Source organism: Tyto alba, unplaced genomic scaffold, assembly GCF_018691265.1.
Source record: "Tyto alba isolate M040663 unplaced genomic scaffold, T.alba_DEE_v4.0 Super-Scaffold_1000006, whole genome shotgun sequence".
NCBI classification, from domain to species: Eukaryota; Metazoa; Chordata; class Aves; order Strigiformes; family Tytonidae; genus Tyto; species Tyto alba.
In genome coordinates this window covers 27906168-27928494 of record NW_024881272.1, presented here as the reverse complement: position 1 = coordinate 27928494, position 22327 = coordinate 27906168, and the positions used below count along the sequence as shown (strand labels likewise).

The window sequence follows — 22327 nt, the reverse complement described above, 5'->3', positions numbered from 1 at the left end:
AAGGTACATCATCTATTATTAGCAACAGACAGAAAAGCTATCTATAGTTCTCTACAATAAACAATAACCCTGGATTTTTTAAAATCTGTGAAAGAAAACAAAATTCAGAACTGGCTGGTGTCCTACTTAGGCATTTTGCAAACTCTTTAGTTACATTTTCAGCATGCTTACCTTCCACACTAAGCAAATAAACAGAATTTAACTCAGATATTAAGACATTCAGAACATTACGAGTAAGCTGCTCTGTAAAAATCTGTTCTTCAACAAGTAGATTTCCTCATATAATACTTCATCAAAATATCTTGGCAGAAACTAACATTGCACCAGGTGCCAGCTCTTCTTTCTAGTTACTCTCACTCAACTCCAATTAAGTTTTCCTGATTTTTCAATAGCAGAAAGGAAAATCAAGGCAATTATTTGCCCTTCAAATTATTGCAAAGCTGTAGGTTACAGAGAATCGATTTGCTATATAAAAAGATAATGGATAGAGAGAAATGCTGAAGAATTATTAAAAATATTTCTGATTAAGTATTTCAGATTTTTTTTTTTACTGCATAATTTTAAGTTTACATTTACAGAGCAATTTCTGTGCAAAAGCACTTAGATACCAGAGCTTGCATTCAAAGTTCTTATGGGCACAAAGGAGTAATACTTATTTTAGATGTGAATAATACTTATTTTAGATATACATATTGATTCACATCATTAATAAAGACTTAAATTATTAGTGGTAATTAAGGTAAGTCCTAGCTCTCCTTTCCAAATATTTTGTCCTCTCCCTTGCACGTCTGAAGCGCAAATCCACTGTTAAGGAGTTCAGTGTGCATGCACTGGGACACTGACTGTCAATGACTGTTTTTAATATTAAGTAATTGTTGATCCCACAGTCAGCACATTACATAAGAGTAATATTTATTCAGAGAATAGATTTAGACATGCCATTTGCTATTTTTTCTACCCACAACACTAAGATTTTTTTTTTAATTCAATACCTGTATCACAATATGAACATTTTTTTTAATAGACACTAGTGTCCTAGGCACATAGTTAACTTTCATTATATTGTAAGTACTGGTAATAAATTTATTTTAACACAACAAAGTATTGAACTAATTCAATTGTACAAAACCACTAAAGGAAGCTGTACGTCTAACTCATCAAGGGCTTATTTGAATAAGGGCAAAACACGTGGAAAATCCAACGGTGACCTAACCCCAACTTTTTTTTTTTAAAATATACTCTTATCCCTTGAAGATTAGTATTACACTTCTATACATGCCACTTACTGATATCTCTGCTTTTGTAGATCTTCTCTGACCCAATTTAGGCAGCTACTACTCGTCTTGAAATATTAGTGCAAACGTCACATGTGATGACATTCACATGCTACCAGTATAAAGAAGAATTTTTTTAAAATTTTTTTTTGGCAGCAACTTGCCAGAATCCCAACACTGCAACACCATGTTCTATATACAGCTTAACAGTATAAATTGCAGTTACTGTTGATAGACATTAATAATTTAGCCACCAATAATCTGAAAATTCTATCTGTGTAACTGAAAAAAGTACTATCTGTGACAGAATTTAAAGGCTGCAATTTTGTAAGTGAAAGGCAACCCGTATTTCAAATTCTGGATGTATTTCATCAGACTGCTGCTTTTAAATGTGACTACTTGGTGTACTGTTCTCAGTATGGAAACGTATCAGCAAAGCACAAGGTATTTTAGTTTGACATATCTCAAAGAAATGCTTTGCTGCTCAGGAAGACAGCATAAGGTTTGCCAGTGTTATGCAAAACACCGCTTACCAAGACATTTAGTATAACCCCTCCTACAAAATATCAGCGACAGATATACATTACTGCAACTCTAACATTACAAATAATGTTTCAGAAATACTTGTCATCTTTTTTTAAACACTTAAATCAATTAATTTCATTTTATCCCTGCTGAAATATTAGCTCCAACAATAGTGCAAAGAATACCCGTGTGTATGAACACGACTATTACAATACTTAAATAAGCCCAAGTAACTGACATGAATCTTCAGTTATTACAGTAAATATGTGACATCCATCTACCATTACAAAGCAGTTAATGAATCACTTTGAAAACTACCCACAGACTGATTAAGGCAGTCTTATCTCCCTATTGCAAGCATAAGCAATAACCAATGGCTCAATAAATGCAAATATACATGCTTTATATTTACAAAATATCTTCTCATCAGCCTAAGAGGTCTGCACATTGAACCGAAAGACTGTCACATAAGTATACCAAAAGGAGCTTGTATTCAGAAGATAATTAGCACTCATTCCTGTTATCTGAATTAAATATACTCCACTGCCCACATTCCACAGAAATTAATTTGGTATGTATGAAAAAGGTAACAATTAAGAACCTTAAGAATAAATATTATTTACAGTCAGCAAAAGTGGTTTTAAGCATACATACCACAAGCAGTATTTTCTTAAAATTAAGACTTGAAAAAAAATTCTAAAAACTGAAGAAATCAGACATATCCATTTTTGAGGACTCCTAAGTCAAAAAAGTGTGATTAATGAATTGTTCACCACACCTAAATGCCAACAAAAATGATCACGGTGAATTACAACTCATGAAGAATTCATGAAGTCTAATTTTATATTATTTTTAAGTGTTCATTAATGAACAAGCTCAGAACATTTTCCCATAAAAAAACCACAGATAAATAATGCAAAACTCTTACTTTATCTAAAAACGCTCTTTAATTAGCATTGCAAGTTGTTTGCTTTTACAAGTGAAAACAAATGGTGCCATGGCATAGGTCCCATAACCATCTCCTGAACAACAATGACAAAAGAAGAAACAAACAAAACCTCTCAAAGAAAATAAACCTAGATTCACAAAGGTTTTCCTTCTATAAACAGTCTATAACTCCCAGCAAATCTGCTCTTCTGAATGAAGTCAGCACAGCACAAGTCCCTGTCCCACAAAAACTTTTCTGCAGGTGAGGAAAAAGCCAATTTAGAGGAACTGCCCAACTAATCCATCCACAGGCCCCCCGGCTGCTGATCTGTGTGTCAACAGCCACGTCAAAGCCAGGTGGTCAGTCCATGGGTATGGGGTGGAACACCCCAATACAGCCAAGACCAGGTCCCTTACCCCCTTCCAGATGCAGCCACTGCTACTCACTTCTGGGAGATTAAACACATCCCCACAATTTTGCACAACGAGGCACTGGATCGTAAAATCTTCAGAACAGATCGTGGCATCTTCCCATAGGAGCGTCAAGAAGAAAATGGTGGTTTTAAGTATTCATTGGTTCAAAACGCAACTCCAGTGAGGAAGCGAAGCAGGAACACCTGAACCTCACCCCACACGCGGGGCTGCTTCCTAAAGCGCCCTTGGGAGAGGCAAGCCCTGCTCTGTGTGCAGCTCCCAGTACAGATTTTCTTCTCTAACACAACTGTCAAATTTCACTGTCAATTACATTTTTATTAAAGCTTATGTACTGCACAACTAGACTTTGCTATTATTTACCTAATAAATACATCATGAACATGAAATAAAGGAGAAAAATGAAGCTTTTGAGTATATCTGCCTGGAGGCATATCCAACATCCCAGAAACGAATCATTATCTAACCCTCCGTATTTTGACATGCTCCCCACTCATATGCACTTCCACATGCTCCATCTTTACCTTCCTTCGAGTAAAAGTCATATTTAATATTTTAAATATAGATATAGCTGAAAGTCTCAGCTCAAAACTAGCAGTCTCTGGCTCTCATGGCAGGGATGCAGCCTTACAAAATCTTGGTTTGAATGCACTGCACTCAGGTTGAAATGGCATTCAAACATTTTCAGCAAGTTCATATTTATGGGTGCCACAGTAATTGTACAGAGCACACAAATGATCCAAATGAAGGCAACAAGTGTATTCATTTTAAGATGCAAGCTTCAGTTCAAATAAAGGATAAAATTTTCTTTAATAGCTAAATTTATCCCGATCTAGTCCATTATAGGCTTTTGCATGAATACGCTAAAACAAAATATTCTGTCCCCAATCTGCAGTGAAATGAATGCAAAGTTTATTGGCAATATTACCTGTTATCATAGAAGTGCCTGAAGGATATAACTGATACTAGCACCAAGTTGTGCTAGATGCTGTACAAATGGGTACTAAGGGCAGGGACTGCTGCTGTACCAACATAGTGACAAAAAAATAGAAAGGCAAAACCTGTTATTTTTATTCAAAGTTTTGCAGAAGGGAAAAATCAAACCAGAGGAAAGTATCTAGGCAAACTGCTGAAGTTACAGAGTAAGCTGTGACAGCTCCATAACACAACACCATATCCTCAAACCTGGCCCAGTGATAGGGTCACCACTCCTGACTACTTTTTCAAAAACCGTAACGATGTACCAAACTGCCTTTTTTTTTTAGTTTCAGATAAATATGTCTTCTGTTCCCATCAAGTATGGGCTCTAAGTTTTGCCTTTGATTTCAAGGACAAAAGGAAATTAGTGGGGAAAAAAAGGAGACACCAAAATAAGTCACAAACATTTCAATAACAAAGGTTTCTGTAGAGAAGTCCTCTCTCAGAACTACCTGTCCATTAAAAACACACAACACAGGAGCAAAGGCATCATACCACACACTTCATATGGTCTCTTACTCTTCCTGCAAGTACTGAGAATAAGAAAGTGGAGAAGGAGAACTACAATTAGCACTCGCACAGATCAGCACTTCCCAAAGTCTAGAGGAAACAGAGGACTCGAGAGTAGATGCATGGACAAGCACTCCATGCACCACAACTTCTGGGAAGCCCAACAGAAGTGCTGCACTGCACATCTGGAAGGACAAAAACATCCTTCCAGAAGCATAATGTAGTTAGAGCTCTATCGTATGTATTACCTCAATGCACAGTATTTGATATTCTTAATGAACTTGTACTGGGCTTCACATTCAAATTGCTGCTTCCAGCTTCTTCACCTCCTGTCAAGACTATGGAGAAAGTATGCATGTTTGAAACCTCAAAGGTGTTTGGCTCTATTCTTGTGTTGTCCAAACATCTTACGGAAGTCTACATCAAACATGCTCCAACAGCACTAATGAAACAGTAAGCAAGGAACACTAGTATAATAGGCGATGGTCACAGAAGTTTCCTACTACCCCTGTATCAGTGTCATACTTTTCACTAAGGCAAACTGTCTTCTAGAAAGCCAGCCAGCTATCCCCTTTCTTTTATAGAGGTTTCACCAGAATGTGCTTGTAGTAATTTCTGCCATTAAGCATAATTTACGCATGACAATATGAGCAAACACAGCCTTGATTTCACAGCATTCAAACACTGCTCTGGAACACAGCTTTGGAGAAAGCCACGGTCAAAAACACCCAGAGAGGAAAATGGATGCATCTGCAGTCTATTAGATGGGTCACACAATTAGCTCAGGTTAAAACCTCTTAACAAGCTCTTGTGTCCCACATGCCATGGACCATAACAAAGGCCAGTGTCAGGGATGTGTCCTACTCCTGCACTTGGGACATGGCCATCAATGGCTCCTGCCCACCCACATCCCCGGGTGTCAGTGGCCATCTCCGCTCAAACGTCTGTACTGTTTTTAAATGGGAAAAAAGGCAATGCAGTCAGGCTCTGCCTTCTGAAGGAACATTTATTTCCTCTTCAACCACCCTTCTACCTCTGCTAAATTTGTACCAGGCAACTCTGTACCTAATATTTTAAAAGAGCTTTATTTCATCATTTTGGACTGCTCCTTATTCCCTCCTGGGTTTTCATCTGGATTTACTAATTCTTTCAAGATGCATATGAACACTAAAGGAGTCTGAAAAAAACCAAACAATCTCAACAATAAGACGAGATCTTTCTTTGAATGATGCTCCAAGCCAAAATTTGATGAAAACATCCTCCTCTTCCTCCATGAACTGCGTATTTTATTAGGCAGTTACCACAAAGGCAAGAGGTCTCCTGGTGACTGCCTTGTCCCTCTTGGAAGAGGAACAGTAACTAGCAGAAACCGTATTTAAGATCTATGCTAGCAGGGTAATAAAGAAAAGAAACACCACCAAAAACATTAAGTATGACACAAACTCCAAAAAGGTTGGAGAGGGTTTTGCATAATCCTGGATACTATGTAATAATAATACAAGAGCATGGTATAGATCAAAATCGAAGACAAGCCCTCAGTCTAAAGGACATACAGCCTAAAAATACATTGAAATGAAAGCAAAGGAAATAGAGAAAGTCTTTATATTTTTGGTTACTTTCTGAATATTATTTTTAGCTCAGTTTTGTTTCATAATCACTAACTACTTGTTTGGTTTACTGACTATGTTACCGAGTTATCTACTACTAATCTAAATTATATTACTGATTTGGGAATATGTATGTTGCACTGTACTGATGCACATATTCCCACGGGTACATACATGTTCATGTAAGCAGCAGACAGCTGCTGGTCTTCAGCTGCTGTAGACCTGTCATAATTCCGTTTTATGTTTTTCCCTTTAAGAAAATCTAGAATCATTTGCAACCCAAGAGTTTTTAGACAGTGAAAGCTGTATTACAAATCACACTGAAACCTAACAACATCTACTTACCAGAAGACAAAGCAAGGACAGAGCAGGCTCTCCATGCAGCCTGGGAACATCCAACCCACCACCGCTGTTACTTCTACTGAAGTTCTAGAAACAAAATCTAGTTTGCTGAAACCTTTAAAAGGTACTTAAGATTCATTAATGCTCACTGCAATATGATTTCAGCTCCTAAGCCTGAAATAGTTGTTCTGACAATGTTGCCCATATATTTTCCATGCCAAGACAGGCTTGTATTAGGCAGGAAGGGATGGCTTAGTGAAATGTATGCCACAACCAAAACGTTTTAAGACTGTCCTCAATAGGACCTTAATGAAGACATACTGGTAAATGTAATTAGGAAACACTAATCAACATGTGTACATCTTGACTGCTGGCAACAACATCTTTATGGAGGCTGCTGCTTGCAGGTCTAAGGGAGACAGACCCCAAAATAGGACTGAGCTGTGTATCAGTTTCTACCTCCGTCATTAGAAGTGCTAGCCTACTGCAAAATAACAGCATTTCTCTTAAAACTGAAGTGGATTAGTAATAAAGAAGATATTGACATCTTTTCTATAATTCACCTTAAGTCTACAGCCCTGTGCCACACTAATATTGCTTATGGAAATATTTTCATGAAATATAGGCATCTTGCTTCTGTAACATGCCTACGGTAGACAAAGTTACAGTGAATTGCTCCAAAGTAATACAGCCATCAGCAACTTAAAGGTCATGAACAGATAATAAAAGTGAAAGACATGAGAAATTTCTGGTGGAAAAATGATCAGAAATTACCTTCTAGTATGCAGAGGTAGTTGTTTACTCTGATGGTCTCACAAAAGAAATATCTACACAACGGCTTAAATAAGAGTAAGTAGGATTGGATTTACTGTATGGGATCTCAGTAATACTTAAATTCAAAAGATCTCATACATAAAAGCATCTATGCTAAGCTCAAAGACCCATTACCATTAATAATATATTACTCATCAAAACGACAAAATATCAAGTACCTATGCATGTATTTGTCATAGGTCGGGCAAACAGATCTTAATGGTTTATCCTGGACAAACTCTAATCTCTGTACTAGGGAAGGGAAACATGCCACAGGCCAAATCAAACACCTTCCTCATTCCAATTACTAGGACACCTCCCAAATTTTCAAAATTATATTAAAATTCACCAAATTCTTATCTGAATAAATAAACATACCCTGAACACCAAGAAACTAAAAATCACTCAAAGCTTCTCTTAAAAAAAAAAAGTGAGCAAACCTAACGGATAGCAGAATTGTGTTTTAACCAGGAGTATGCTAAGGGACCCAACAGGAGCCCTGCTGATCTCAGCCCTGACTCAGACACAGGCACTTGTGGACAGGGTGAGACCCAGGCCATCCCAGCTGTCCTCAAAGCCCCTACATCACATTTTGCTTAGATGTCAACAGGCAACCAGAAAAACAGCAGCATTATTAGAGGTTACTAAACAGAAACATCCTAACAGCCTAACACACACAACAGCTTAAGTATTAAAAAAATCAAAATAACAGAAGTTGCTGTCCTTTCTATTGGCTAGTTTTCCCTTACAGTACTAAGTCACAGGTGGACTCTTTAAACTTAGAACTGGATCCACTCCATTTGGGTTTCACCCCAAAGAAGGAGAAATCTGTGACAGAAGTGACACTGTGTCATTATTAAAACTAATCTATCACCTCAGCATCCCTGACTGCTGAGGCATTCAGTCTAAGTGTCCTGGTCCAGCCTGCTGTCGAAATGCTGGAGAACATGGCTCCTGCAGTGGCTGGAACAGCTGTGCATGGCTACAGTGCTTCTTGATAATCTTAAGGAACATCATACAAATAAACATTCATTTTTGCATACAGCAAAGATTAATGATGGAAATTAAACTCAACAGTTTCTATCCCAGTAAGCATCTACATTTGTGAACAATTCTTTCAGTAGTTGGGTAATGACAAGCACAGACAATAAAAAAAGGATTCTAAAAATATACTACTCTTTTTCCTTGGATTAGTGTGTCTACAGTTAAATATAAACTGTGCTCTATAAATTATCAAACACAATGTCAAATTCTGAAGTGCACTCTGGAATCTCTCATAGAGCACACGAAATACAGAATGATAATTTTGTCCTGGCCCAGTTAGTCTAAAGAACAATATGCTACTGTGCTAGATCATGGAGTTAGTTCCCATCAACAGTCACACTAAAAACGGCCACAGCCACCACCATAGTTGCTCACTGAATTTTTCAGGACCCTCTGCACCAAGCAAAGAGATTAATTCCCTGAACAGCTGCTCTCACAGGAAGGGAATCGACAGCAACATTGCCACAGTATAGCTGGCACACGCATATTAGGAAGAATTTCCAGCATTCACGCTTTCTGCTAAAAATCAACTTCCCCCTACTCATCTACTGCCAGTAACTTCATTTGGAATAAATATATACAGGGAACAGTATTAGAACTATTTTTATTTAAGGAGCATTTGTTTACATGCATTATTACTTCCACAGTGTCGTGACTGTTCCTTCTGCTCTACAGAAATAATGGGATGAATCTTTGCCCACAAGTTCTTTTGCATATAGTGAAGCAAAAAAATCACTGACCACCAAAGATCAAGGATGACCAGTAAAAGAAGAGCAAGTACAGCAATTAGACAAATTTATAAAGCCTTCAATCAAGCAAAAAAACCTGAATGCCCCCAAATATCTCATTCTGCATTTAGGATCTGAGTTAACACTTCACCACAGTGTAGTGACTTAATCATGGGTTATTTTATGCTGTCGAGTCGTGAATTTTGTATTATCTAACATCAAACTGCTGACAGCTATGGGAGTCTACATGTCAGCTTAGAAGGACCAAGAGAAGGCACAGCCTTGTCCCCAGATTAGCATTCAACTCAGGACAGGTTCATTAGTATTTTGCCCATGGGGTTTACTACAAGCCTCTCAAACCAGAGCTACTATAAACAGGCTGACTTCTACACAACTTAAGCAAATCATAGACATCAAGAGTTTAAATGGACCCACATATTAAACAAAAAAGCCCCAATGTAAAATCCCCTGAGGAAGTTCAGTCTAGCTATAATAATTCTCAGTCAAGTATCAGTTTTGCTTTTAATACCAGTACAGAAATGTAGACTTCCAGCAACTGTCCTGACCTGCAGCAGGAGAGACAAGGGGACAGTTCATTGCTGGAATTCCAGGTCCTTGCTGGGCAGTTAGACAGACTGTTACAAGAAGAGTCAGATCTACCTTAAACCAAACTGTGAGCATTGGCTGTCTTTGCTAGTTTTCCAGTACGCAATAATGAGATATTCATAAGGGGAAGAAAAATAAGGACAAGCTTCCTTCATCCCTCATGTCCCTACAAAAGCTTTTCAACAGCACACAACCTGGGAGTAAATATTTTGCAATGCTCAGAAAAACAATCGGGTACCGCTAACAAGCGTGCATGCAGTTACAGGCCAACACATAGGGCCCAAGCGCAGTGCAGTTACCTGCTCCAGCAGCAATCTTTTTGGTCTCTACATGGAGGGTCAGATGAGATGTTCTCAACCAAACATCCCTCAGGAAGGAGAAAAAAAAAAAAAAAAAAAAAAAAAAGAGGGAGCTGTTTGGTTTTCCTTCCAGAGCTTGGTGAATGCAGCGGTTATGCAGCAGAGTGGCTGGATCTGGAGGACTTATGCTACTGGAAAGGCTCCAGTGGCATTGCTGCCCTCCGCCAACACCGAAAATCACTTACGTGGACAGACGCACGTTATGCATGGAACCTTCTTGAAGCACTGAGAATGACAGAACAACCTCCCATAGTCATTTGTGTGTTTTAAAACAAATATGTATTACCATATCGCATTTACCTCTAGGAGTTCTGAACGCTCGAAAGTCAAATACGCTACCACCCCAATTCTGAAAAATACTGGCACACAACTCCAAACTGGAAAAAATACCAACCATAACATATAAGATTTTTTATAGCAAGGAAAAAAGTTTAGTATTAAAAGAAAAAAATAAATGAAACCAAGTATTTTTTTTTCCAGAATTCAAGGACATACAATTTCCCATCACAACAGCATCGGTGATGCAATCTTGCATGTGCCTTAGCAACAAAGGCGTACTATAGAATTTCATATACATCATGACTAAATATTGTCAAATCCAGGCTTGTATTTTACTCTGCGACTAAACCATTTTCAGTGGGCAAAAATGTTTAGCTGTCTTTATTTTTCTTCTGAATATTCAGTCTTTTCTACCCATTTACTTTATGATTCCTAACTGGTTCACAATATCTCCTGACTTTTACCTCAATGAAGAAAAAAAAAAAAAATCTGTAAAAGTCCTCAGGTAAGACACAGTCAAGGGTGGAACAATAGGTAAGAGAGACTCCCAGCTTCCTCCCTAATTTCTGCTGCCCTAAAGAAGCAATAACGCATTAGGAGCTCCAAAACAGTTAGGGAAAATGTCGATTATAGTGACAGAAAATAAAGATCAACCTAACACTGGTTCTATTGAGCTAATTCTTAATGAATTTATGCAAGTAATGTAAGTGCTACAAATAAAGCAATGTTAGGTAGTTGCAAAAATTAATTGCATTCTTATTATAATCTCATGTGAAAGTATTTCATTTCCAACACTGATGTTCCAATGCTACTGCAAACCCTGTCAGAATGCTTAAGTAAACAACAAACAAAAGGTCTCATCTTCAGTGCCCCAAGCTATCATCCAAAACTGGTTATAATTAAAGGTGTGAACAACAGAGTAACAAACCTGCAAAGTCAAGGTTCTGAGAAATTAACGGGCATCACACCACTGCACCAGTTCAAATTTATCACTCATTATCTCCCCGACTAGCACAGTGCTGTTTCACATACTAGTGACTCCTTCTCTTCCCTCCAAGCCTTTCCTGCCTTTTCTAGATGGCTAATTTTAGACAATTACAGCCTCTGACACATTGAGACCTTTTCTCCTTCCTTTCTCCTTCTTGCTGTAAAGCTAGTGACCTACAAAGGCCCCTGCACCTAAAATATTTCAGTATTTTAGAAAGTCGAGATTGATCATTTGAGGAGAAAAAGCAAGCAAGCAGTCTTTGAATATCTGTTTCTCCAACATCTCTACTTTACCTCATCTCAAACGGTTAAACTTACTCAAATGCAAAGGCTAAGGCAAAGTACAGGTCACTGTTAAATACAATTTTTATTAGAAATAAATCTATTGTACTTGTTGAATTAAAGCGTTACCCTGCACTTTGCAAAATTCTTTAGGAACTGAAAAATGCGTCTTGCTTTAAAGTTACTTAGAAGTCCTATGTTGCTGGTAACTGGACATTTACACAAAAAACTAGAAAGCTTTACATTACACAAACGTCCTTTCCCTTCCCATACCAATCCCAGCATTTTCCTGATCATCCATTCAAATGAGAAGGGAAATCAGACAGGCATGAATACACATAAAAATACATGCATACCCATCTCTTCCTCCATCCCACTCCAAAAGAACAAGAGAGGGATAGGAATGCAATGGGGGAGGGGTGACTTTCCATCACAGATTAGCAAATTGTGCAAAATCTGGCCTATCCCTTACAGAGGTACCATGCTTTTTAACATCGCCTCACTTGCAAAAAGACTGTTTGCGCCCACTTCTCCCCCAAAACCTCAGTGACATTGAAAAAATACTGCATTGCAGTATTTGCCAGTGCATCGGAGTGCATCCAGTTAGCTGTCCCACAGACAAACATACATTTTAATGTGTCCAGGCATGTAAATGAGTTGTCTAGTGGACACAAATTACCAAAACAGACAAGTGGATTCATCAAGTTACCTGCATCTCTCCCTCGCACTATAATATTCTCTGCCACTGCCCATTTCTTGCCTGGGGTGTTGGCTGAAGTTATTTCAAAAGTGCAAGCTCCCAAAGAAAACAACAAATTCCCCTGCCAGAATATGGGACACATTCATACTTTATTTCATTTAAAAAAAACCTTGGGCTGTGGAGTGGCTCTAGGTTGTGTACCAACAGTATGACAATTTCACAGAAAATAACCTGCATTTAATTAGTACACTCCCAGCATACCAAGTAGGAAGGTTGAGGAAAAAAATTTCACTGTAACCTAGACAATATTATTTCAAAAAAATTAATACATTAAATATATGTAAGATTAACGCAACTGGATTTTCTTTCAATAGAGTCACAATATTTAACAGGGCCAAATAAAGATGGTGAAGACTACTCCAAACCCATTCAAATGGGATTTTTAAGTATACCCCTTCTAGCTCATTGTAACCATCCTTTGTCACAACAGCTCGGGCTCACTTTGAGAGCGCTCAAAAAGGTAAAATTAATAAAGAAGAAAGCAAAGGAGGCAACCAAGCCAGTCAATAGTGGATAGGCATCTCTGTATCTAACATGGGAACTTGGTTAGTAGAGTACACGGGGATAGGATTTTAAACTGATGGCTGGTATTCACGCTGTATCAATAGCCAACTGTAAAATTTCATCCTTTCTGACTAGTAGCTCACCAAGACAACAATTTTTTAAAAACAAGTCATGTCTAAAGACAACTACATTTTCTCTACCTTTTTGTCTGAACAGGAAGAGGTTTTACGTTTTCATCTTGCTTTAGTATTTGTAGTAATCTTAATTCAATTTCATTAACTTAATAGCTATTTTTCTATATGAGGATTTACAATGTGATCCTTTACACGCAAAAAGAAAATGTCACTATGTACATGCAGGCTGTATTCATTAATATAATCTTAAAACAAAGAAAAGAGGAAGATTGGGGCAGGAACACGTGCGCCATAAAACAAGGATTACATTATTTTTAAATCTTTGTAGAAACACCAAATTGAACAGAAAATGAAAATGTAACTACTAGCTGATGACTCTTAAACAATGCAGTTGTGTATAATAAAAGGCACCCTTATTTATTGTCATGAGTAAGTTAACAGATTTAGAACACAGTATCTCTGTTTTGGACAGAAGAAAAATTATTTTACTCTCACATACAACTACAATGCATGTCAGAATGTATCTCTGTGCACATGCACGGACTGTAAAATACAGAATTTTACACACTCACCCTCAAGATTCCCCCCCCCCCCATTGTAAGGCAGTGCAGTTTTCAGAGGGCCATTCAATTAATTCTTTACCGAAAGGATTGCAGCAGAAGCAATACTTAAAACAAAGCAAATTAAAAGGGGGATTTAATTTATTTTTATTCATATTTAAACTAAGCACTACCATTCCTGTTTGAATTTGCATTCACAGTAACCCTGCACCAGAGAAAGGAAGTAAAAATATCTGAAAATCCAAAGACAGAAAGAAAGGCGTGTTCTATATTCTTGCTTTGCTTCTCTTGTGCCTCCTGATGTGTGATAGATGAGCATTTTCTGGGCAACCACATTTTTATATCTTTTACGCTACTGTCTATCACTTACTAGTCTACTACGCTTTAACACTTCTAGCACCAATAGCTATTCCCCATTATTGTTTGTCACTACAATAAGAGACCACCACAATTAGCAAAATAATCACCTTCAGTTTAAAAAGTAAACTTGCCACAAGGAGCCTGACACTGGAAGTGGATATTTCTCAAGCAGATATATAGTAGACTGTGGCTAAAGGTGGGGCTGCAGACGAAGAGAAGAATAATCTCATTATTTTTGTAAATTCCACTCAGCACATAAACCCTAGGATACGGTGAACTCCCCTGAACTGATTATTCTGCCATATAACCATCTGATTTTGTAAAAATACCAATATCACTTAACACAAAATCACTGCTTAGGGTAAATTCATTCTACCTACTGTTCTCATAGGGACATTTGCTGGAAAATTCTAAGAAATGATTTGCAGAAGCTATCAGCTGTGGGAGTTCACTATTATACCTCTGTCAACTTCATTCAATATAATTTACATTTTTTTTTTATACTGCCTCACAGGATTCCTTGCAATTTTTTGCACGTACAATTTCACAGCAGGGAGGGGGAAGAAAAAAAAAAAGAAAGATAACCCTCTTTTGCAGAGGAGAAAGAACAGATGCTTAAAACCAGATTTCTAGAAATCACTGTAAGCCTGAGCCAGAAATGTAATTAACACCTATTTATAAAGAATAATTAAAGTTGTGACTGCCACAAAGAACAGCAGAGATAATCGAGGTAGCCCCTGCTTTTTTTTTTTTTAGATTTTTTTTTTTTTACACTGTTTGCAGTATTCCCACATGATTGCCACCTGCTCCCCCACTCAGCTTCCCCTATGCTCGTTTCCCCGGCAACCTTTCATTGGCTTTTCCTCCCAGCTATCGCTTTCAGTTCGGCTGCTCAGTCTAATCTTATTTGTTTTACACCCATCAAAACAAGCAGCTAGACAAAGACAATCCTGTAAGAATGGGAAAAGACCGTCGCTTTGTTTCCCCGGTTATAATAAATATCCGCAGCAAAAGTCTGCAAAACGTTAAATTAAGGGGAAGGGGGGGACCCCTACACCCCCCAGCATCCCGTGGGGCTGGCAGGAGGGATGGGTATTGTGCGGGTTTGGTCCCAGCCCCCACCCCGGGTCGCCCCGCTCGGCACAGCCCAAAGTCCCCGGCATTTGTATTTGATCATGCCATTTTGCACAATCTGTAAGGAAAGCACAAAAGAGGGGACGAGACGAGCACGTCCGGGCTCCTCTGCCAGGAGAATATAGTCTAAAAATAGAAATACTATTTTTCACATAAATGGCTTTGACTTCTCCCGGCATTTAAAAAAGCACAAAACAACACGGCTCCCCCCCAGCCCCCACCCCAACACAAAAAAAAACACACCCTTGCATCCACCCATCCATCCATCCATCCTCTACAGCACCGGCTCCATAGGAAACGCAATACCTGAATTTTAGAGGCGATTATTAGGTTTGTATTTAAGGCTGGTGTAATACAAACGGAGATTAAAAGGCATCATCGGCTGCCTGCTCCGCCAGGCACATGCGGTACAATGACACCGTGACTGTCAGCAGAGACCATCCTCGCTCGACTGAAATGCAACGTTCAATGGAAACACCGTGAAGTGCCATCACAGTTAGATACGTTAAATAGATATATAGATATATATACACACACAGGCAGACATACCCCACAAAAAAATAAACAAGGCTCTCTAATTTTATTTTATGACTCACAATCCACCGCCCCGAACAAAAGAAATTCGCAAGGCACACAAGAAGCAAGACAAAACCCCACGAGCAGGCTCTCCCCGTTCACTTACCATTTTCAAGCCATTCCACTCCATCTGTGATCACAAAGATGGACCCTTACAGCCCCTCACAGAGTCAAAAGCAAAAAGAGCGTTATGTAAAAGCTGACATTCCTTCTTACAGCGCTGCTGCCCAACGATGCAACAAAATCGACATATACTAGGCGCTGCAACACATACAAGCCTCCTCCTCTTTTTATGAGGTCATGACAGGAAACTCTTTGAAATACAATATGCAGCATTTACTGAAGCTCATATAAATCACCCTCACCCTCTTTTAAAATTACCATACCTATTGCGCAGTCCACCAAAAGAAAATTACCAATCTTGAGGCTTTTTTTCACCCCCACCCATCCCCCCCCCACTCAGGATTTTGCTCTGCATTTGTATCTCCAAAATGTCAATGTGGAAATTAACTGCCCCCCCCTCCTTTCCACGTCTTAAAAAAAAAAAAAGCCTCTTCTTCCTTTTGCATTTCAGTTAGCCACATACCAGCCTTGCATTAGAAATGAGCTTTTTTTCTTTATTCTGAGAGAAATCGCAATTACCTTAAAATGACAAAGTACATCCTTTATTAAAGGATACGCACACATTAAATATGAAAGAGAGAGAGCGAGAGAGAGGGGGGAGAGAAAGGGAGGGGGAGTAAAAAGGGAGAGATCATGTACAAACAAATCAGTAGCAGAAAACTAAATTCATGTGAAAACACAGACTGAGAATGATGCAGATTCGGGGAAAATCTGTATGTTAGCGTCTATATCTACCTCTATATCAACCCGCTACAATCAGATTTTAAATCTACTAATACCTACCATAACCATTCTTAATGGCAAATATTGGGTCTTGAAAGGCTTCAACTCTTCTACAGATTTGCTAAAGGTTTCAGGGAATTATTATTTTTGTTTATTATTATTATTATTATTTTTTTTTGAAGATCCACAAAGCACAGTGCTAGACGTTTGTGCAGCGAGAATAAGAGCGGCAATTAGTAAATAAATCGTAATAATCGGTGGCTATTGTGATTGGCGCTGTGCCTCTCCCGGCGCAGGTCCCGCGGTCCCCGAGCGGCAGCCCCCGGCGGCGGGCGGAGCGGCGCGGCGCGAGCCCTGCTGGAACTGCCTGGCGGCGGCTCCCCCGCACCCCCATTTATGGGCCCATCTGTCAGCGGCGGGCGGGCGCTGATTGGCCGCCGCCGCGCGGGGAGGCGTTGCGACATCAGGTGCTATTGAAATTAGCCGCTGCCAGATTGACAATGTTAATGATTTGGTGACCTCTACAACAACAGAGACCAGATTTCTGAACTGCTGCTTGTGTCTAGTAATTAAGGCCCGGTTGAAGAAACAACACGCATCCCCGTATTTTTTTTTTTTATTGTGGTGGGGTTTTTGTGTTGTTTTTTTTTTTTTTTTTTTTTTTTTTTTTTTACCTCTTCCCACCCCACCAGCACAGGAGCCCTCGGCCGCAGCGATGTCATACCTCGGCCATGCTTCAGTGCCTACATCTTCTTACCTCCTGCACGCCCTGCTCCCAGGTCCAGCGTATTTTAACTACCTTATCTTTTTCGACAGTTGCTTTCCGGAGAAATGCATATTTAATGATCTGCCTCTAGGCTTAAAGGCACAACAAAAGCACTTCGACGTGCATTTAAAGCTGCATTTATTTTCAGGTACTATTGATTTTAATATTCAACCTATCTCTCCTTCCTTTGGCTCTGTGAGGTTTTCTTAAAATACATATTTTTAGAAGTGGATGTGGTATTGATGCCACTTAACATTAAGGTACTGCAGGCACCTATTTATCAGAGCTCTCCCCCTGAACAACAGTAGTATTTCAGAATTTTTCTACCACCTCGCTTCGTTATTCCTCACCTCCACAGGAAATAAAACAGCAAACTTTGGGCATTTAAAAGATTTCTCCCCCCCATCCCCGCCTTAGAGGGGAACGTGCTTAACTTAACAATGCACACTCATTAATCCTCTGCTCGCTGCCACTGACAAACTAACAAAACTTCACTTGCAAACAGCAGTATTTTACGCTCTCCCAAACACAGCAAGTTTATTAAAAATTCTCACAAGTTAAGAAGCATTCCTTTCTTCCTCTTACACGGAGTTGTTTTTGTAAAGCATGTTTTGGCTAAAGTAACAAGGCATGGCATCCTGTAATTGCAACTAACCTTGAATTTACATTCATCTCTAATAAAGCAACTGAGTCGTACTCTATTAATGTACATAGTAACCATTTAATTTTACCTTTCACACAATTTCAACAGCCAAATATGTTTTTTAAAAATTCAGTTTCATTGCAAGCGTTTTTAAACATAAGAGCTAGAAACGGAGAAAGCTGGGATGGGCCATGTTATAAGATCACTTAGCTCTTTCCTGAAGAAAAACTGGCTACAAACCATCAAAACCATTTTTGAGAATATGTAATCAGATAATCATTGTTCTAGAAGTTTTTTTTTTTTATTGAAGTATAAATATGCCCTCAGAACTGCTAAGCTCTGAACTGACTTTCTGTACATATTAAATTTCTTTAAACCATAGACACACTCACACATACACAGACTAAACATACAAATAAAACATATGAAATGTAGTAAGCTTATAAAAATCTAGCTATGAGCAAAGAGAAAAATTGCATTTAAAAGACACCATACAATTTATCTGTGGAATGAGCATTGAACTCAATTAAAATATGAACAATGTAAAAGGCTGCAGAGGATTTCTCTCACCATGCATCTTTCTGAGCACATTTGTAGCTTGGTAAAAACTAGTAAAGATTAAACTAGCTCACTAGATAAGATTTCTTAACTCAAATATTTAAGTCATCTATTAGACTGAACACACAGGCATCAAAATGCTACAGAGCTAGTATATTACTACACATTCTTGTGCAAATATACATCGAATATCAAAAGTTAGATTTGTAATGCAAATTTTTACTTAAGGTCTCTTCAGGAGTTAACAACACCAAAGAAGGCACCCAGAAATTATTTAAGTCTTTTCAACTTCAGCCTACTTTGTTACTATAAATTCATTATGCATATGAAAAGATTCAGCCATTTTTCTGAAACAGTAATTGCACGCTGCTCCTCTAAAAAATTAGCTATCTTATCCGTCCACAAACCCAAGTACTCTGCACACTGACCACTTTCCCAAAAAGCACCCCACACATGCAGCCTTTCCGAGTAACACTGACACAAATGCTCAAACATCCTCAGAGGCCTCTCTCTGTAAAGACAAAGGCAGAATCCTATTGTTGAAAAAGTCAACCTTATTCTCGTGTTTCCAATAGTACCATTTATCTTTCAGGGTAAGGGACTGACCACCGCATCACAGTTGTGACATTTGTAAAGCATCAGATTCTCAATACAGTCTCTCCAGCGTCAGCCAGCAACCCCTGAGCAAAGCATATTTTTAATGCAATCTTCCATTCCCACAAAAAGAAACTTGTCTTAAACAGCTAATCCAATATCAAAATGAAATCACAGGGTTGTTTCCCAGCCCCCCCCCTCCCTCTCCTTACCATAAATGAGCAGTTTCTTGACTCATTAATGACAGTTTCCCTTAAAAGAAGTGATCTCATATCACTGAGCCCCTCTCCACCACGCATACATCCCAAAGGTTGCGGGTATCTTAGCATCAGTAGCCGCTAGCAAGCTCTCTCATACAGAGCCCAGATGGACTATACCAGAAGCCAATTCAGCGTTAATAACTACCTACTCTGTGCAGTTTAGAAGCCTTACGTGGCATAATGTCCTAGGCAACAGCAGCCGATTGAAACCGCAAATAAAAGACAACCCAATTCTCCAAAAGCATCAAAAGGAAAGAAATAATAAATTGAAGAATGATTTTTTTTTTTAAAAAATCTCTTACTTTAAGATTAAACTGAACCCTTCACAAACATATGAAAAAGGAGAAAAAAAACATATGCTGCCCAGAAAAAGTGACAAAATATTACCTCATTATTTAACAAAGCAGCATTAAGCGTCCTGCTGATTTCAAACATCTTGCCACAGATTTTGGTTAAGAGAAACAGAAAGAATCCTTTGCAAGCCCTCTGTCTGCAAAGGGTTCTTCAATTTTCTTGCGCACAACAGAATAGTCAATATGTTATTTCCCTAGAGTTCGCACATTAAAACATCTAGTCAGTGAGCTGAATTTTCCCCTTATCACACTGTAGACTCCTGTTATATGTACTGCTCTCTTTGCAAGATTAGCCTGCCCCAAACATGGCTGTTGTTTAAACTATTCTTTAAAGTAACAGTTCACTCCATAACCACCAGGTGGGCAGTGTACACAGATTTAAGTAACCATCTTAAAGATTTTTCTTGGAATAGCTGCTGGTTATGATACACAGCATAAATCCCCCCTACACTTATCAATCAGGAGGCAAAAAAAAAAAAATTGTACTGTTTTATGCCCTTTCCTCCCCAGAAGCAAGCCCACACAACAAAAACCCTAAAAATCACTTAACATTTGCCACAGATTTTTTTTTTAAAGGGACCTTAAAATGTATAGAGGAGCATTTCATTTAGCAAAAATTAACTAAATGATAAAATCCAATCAGTTCTGATAACAGTGTAATTAAAAGGGAAAGCACGCCCATAGAAATGGTCTGTACTGCAGAAGAAATGAAATTAGCACTAAGTTCAGCACAACAGTGCTCTTTCATGGAAATGTGAAACAATTCAGCACGTGAATAATTCACATGTAGAAAGAGTGTTAGAAAATACAAACTATACCTTCAATCAAATTTGAAGACAACTTGATAAGATACTGCTATGACGTATTTTGGCTTAAATTCATTTATGAAACCACTGTTGCATGCATCAGAGCACAAGACTGAAACACATGGAAAGGATCCAGTTTTAAACAGCACCCAAGTCTCCCAAGTTATCCAACTGTCCCCACTCCTACATGTCTGTAAGCTATTTATGTATTTTCAATTTTTTGTGATTTAAGGTCAAATACTTCCAAGGAATACTTCTATTACTATAAAAACATGAATCACTCACTCTACAGCAACACCAAGAAGCTTGAGTGAGATTGGGATCTTTGTGCTAGGTGCTGTACAAACACATTCGAGAAGTCATTTCATACTGAAGGCTTTACAAACAACATTTACAAGACTGAAGCACAGAACAGAGGTGTGAGAAAGAACAATAAACAAAAAAACATCACAAAATGTTTTTACCAGCTGGGATGAATCACTGGAGAATTAAGGCATCTCTGGCAACTACCTGAGCTAAGGCAGAACCCAAAAGGTTTATTTACTGAGGTTAAAGAATAAATCCATGATACAGACAAGGGTTTCTTTAGATTTATCACCTGCAAAGTATCACAACCTAATTCTTTCATTTATAGCAATCATTGCTGAGTAAGTATATGCAGAGTAGTGATTTTCTTTGTTGGCCTTTAATATTAAAGTGATGCAGTAATGACTTAACCTTCTTGAATATGTATTGAGTTTCAAGTCATCCCTTTTTATATGAGGAGAAAGGTTATTTGCATCGATTTCTGTTTGCATGAAATAAGCTTATTTTCTCATTCACCATATGCCTTGAACACTAATTAAAAGTGTCACTTTCTTCTAATGTAAAAACGTAATCATTTAGTAAATAAGTATTCTTGGCTTTTTGGTCTATGTGATAATCTATTTTAGGACACTTTATTTCCAGGTAACTTCAGTGCTTTATCACACACTCATCTTAAAGACAAATGTTTTATAAATATATATATAATTTTCCCAAATAAAAAGAAAAAAATAATCTAGAAGTGCATCTTTAAGGACCCACACTCCTCTTACCCCGAGGCAAATCCATCCAATCAATATGAAACCATTCACATGCCACCATCTGCCAAGCTGTAGAGCAATGTGGCTGGAACAGACCTCTTATAAAGCAGCAGTAGTCTCATTTTCAGTCTACTAGGGAAGCACCAGAGCTCTCGTGCAAGGACACAAAACTCCAACTCAGACCCTTTCACACCAGTTTCTCTATGCACTGCTGCAGAACTCCTGTAATTTTTGCTGCTCGAGTTTTCACACTAATCAAAGCAAGAGGGAGGAGAAAATGATCAGTAACAGCCCTATTCCACTGCAGTACAAAGTAAAGAACTGTTTAATTCTATCCTAATATGATTACAGCAAGACATTTGAAATGCTGCTGCTTGTGAACTACAACCTGGCGTTTTCCATCACCTCATTTTCCACTCCTCCAAAGAACTAAACATTTACACCTAGAACTGCGTTATTCTTCTCCAAGACATTCCTACCATAAAGTTAATATTTAATTCTGATCAAAGAGTACTTTGTTGTTTGACAGATGGGAGGGTGCAGGTTGATAAGTAACAAAGGAGATTCATGTAAAAGCAAGAGATGGATTTGAACTACACAAGCATTTAAAACATGACAATGGGCTGGAAAAGGACATAACACAATGCAAGCACTAGGGTTTGCCCTATGCAGTAATTCAGGATCCTCTGCCGAAACAGTCTCCAGTTCAAGATCAT

At 38.4% G+C, this 22327-nt stretch overlaps 1 protein-coding gene across 6 annotated transcripts in view; it reads right to left on the bottom strand.

The window, feature by feature from the left end:
- The window catches only part of ELAVL4 (ELAV like RNA binding protein 4), an 82309-nt gene that overhangs the window by 46106 nt on the left and 13876 nt on the right, over positions 1-22327 (bottom strand). The window contains exon 1 of one of the 6 annotated variants that reach the window (XM_032997240.2): positions 19776-20005. The exons of 1 other annotated variant lie outside the window; for it this stretch is intronic. In XM_032997240.2, coding sequence (XP_032853131.1) covers positions 19776-19823 — 48 coding nt within the window. In that variant the 5' untranslated portion in view covers positions 19824-20005. Of the gene's footprint in view, positions 1-15451; positions 15562-15827; positions 16119-16627; positions 16944-19340; positions 19495-19775; positions 20006-22327 lie in introns of those variants that run through there. 4 more of the 6 variants (XM_032997239.2, XM_032997242.2, XM_032997241.2 and 1 more) reach the window with 4 other exon arrangements.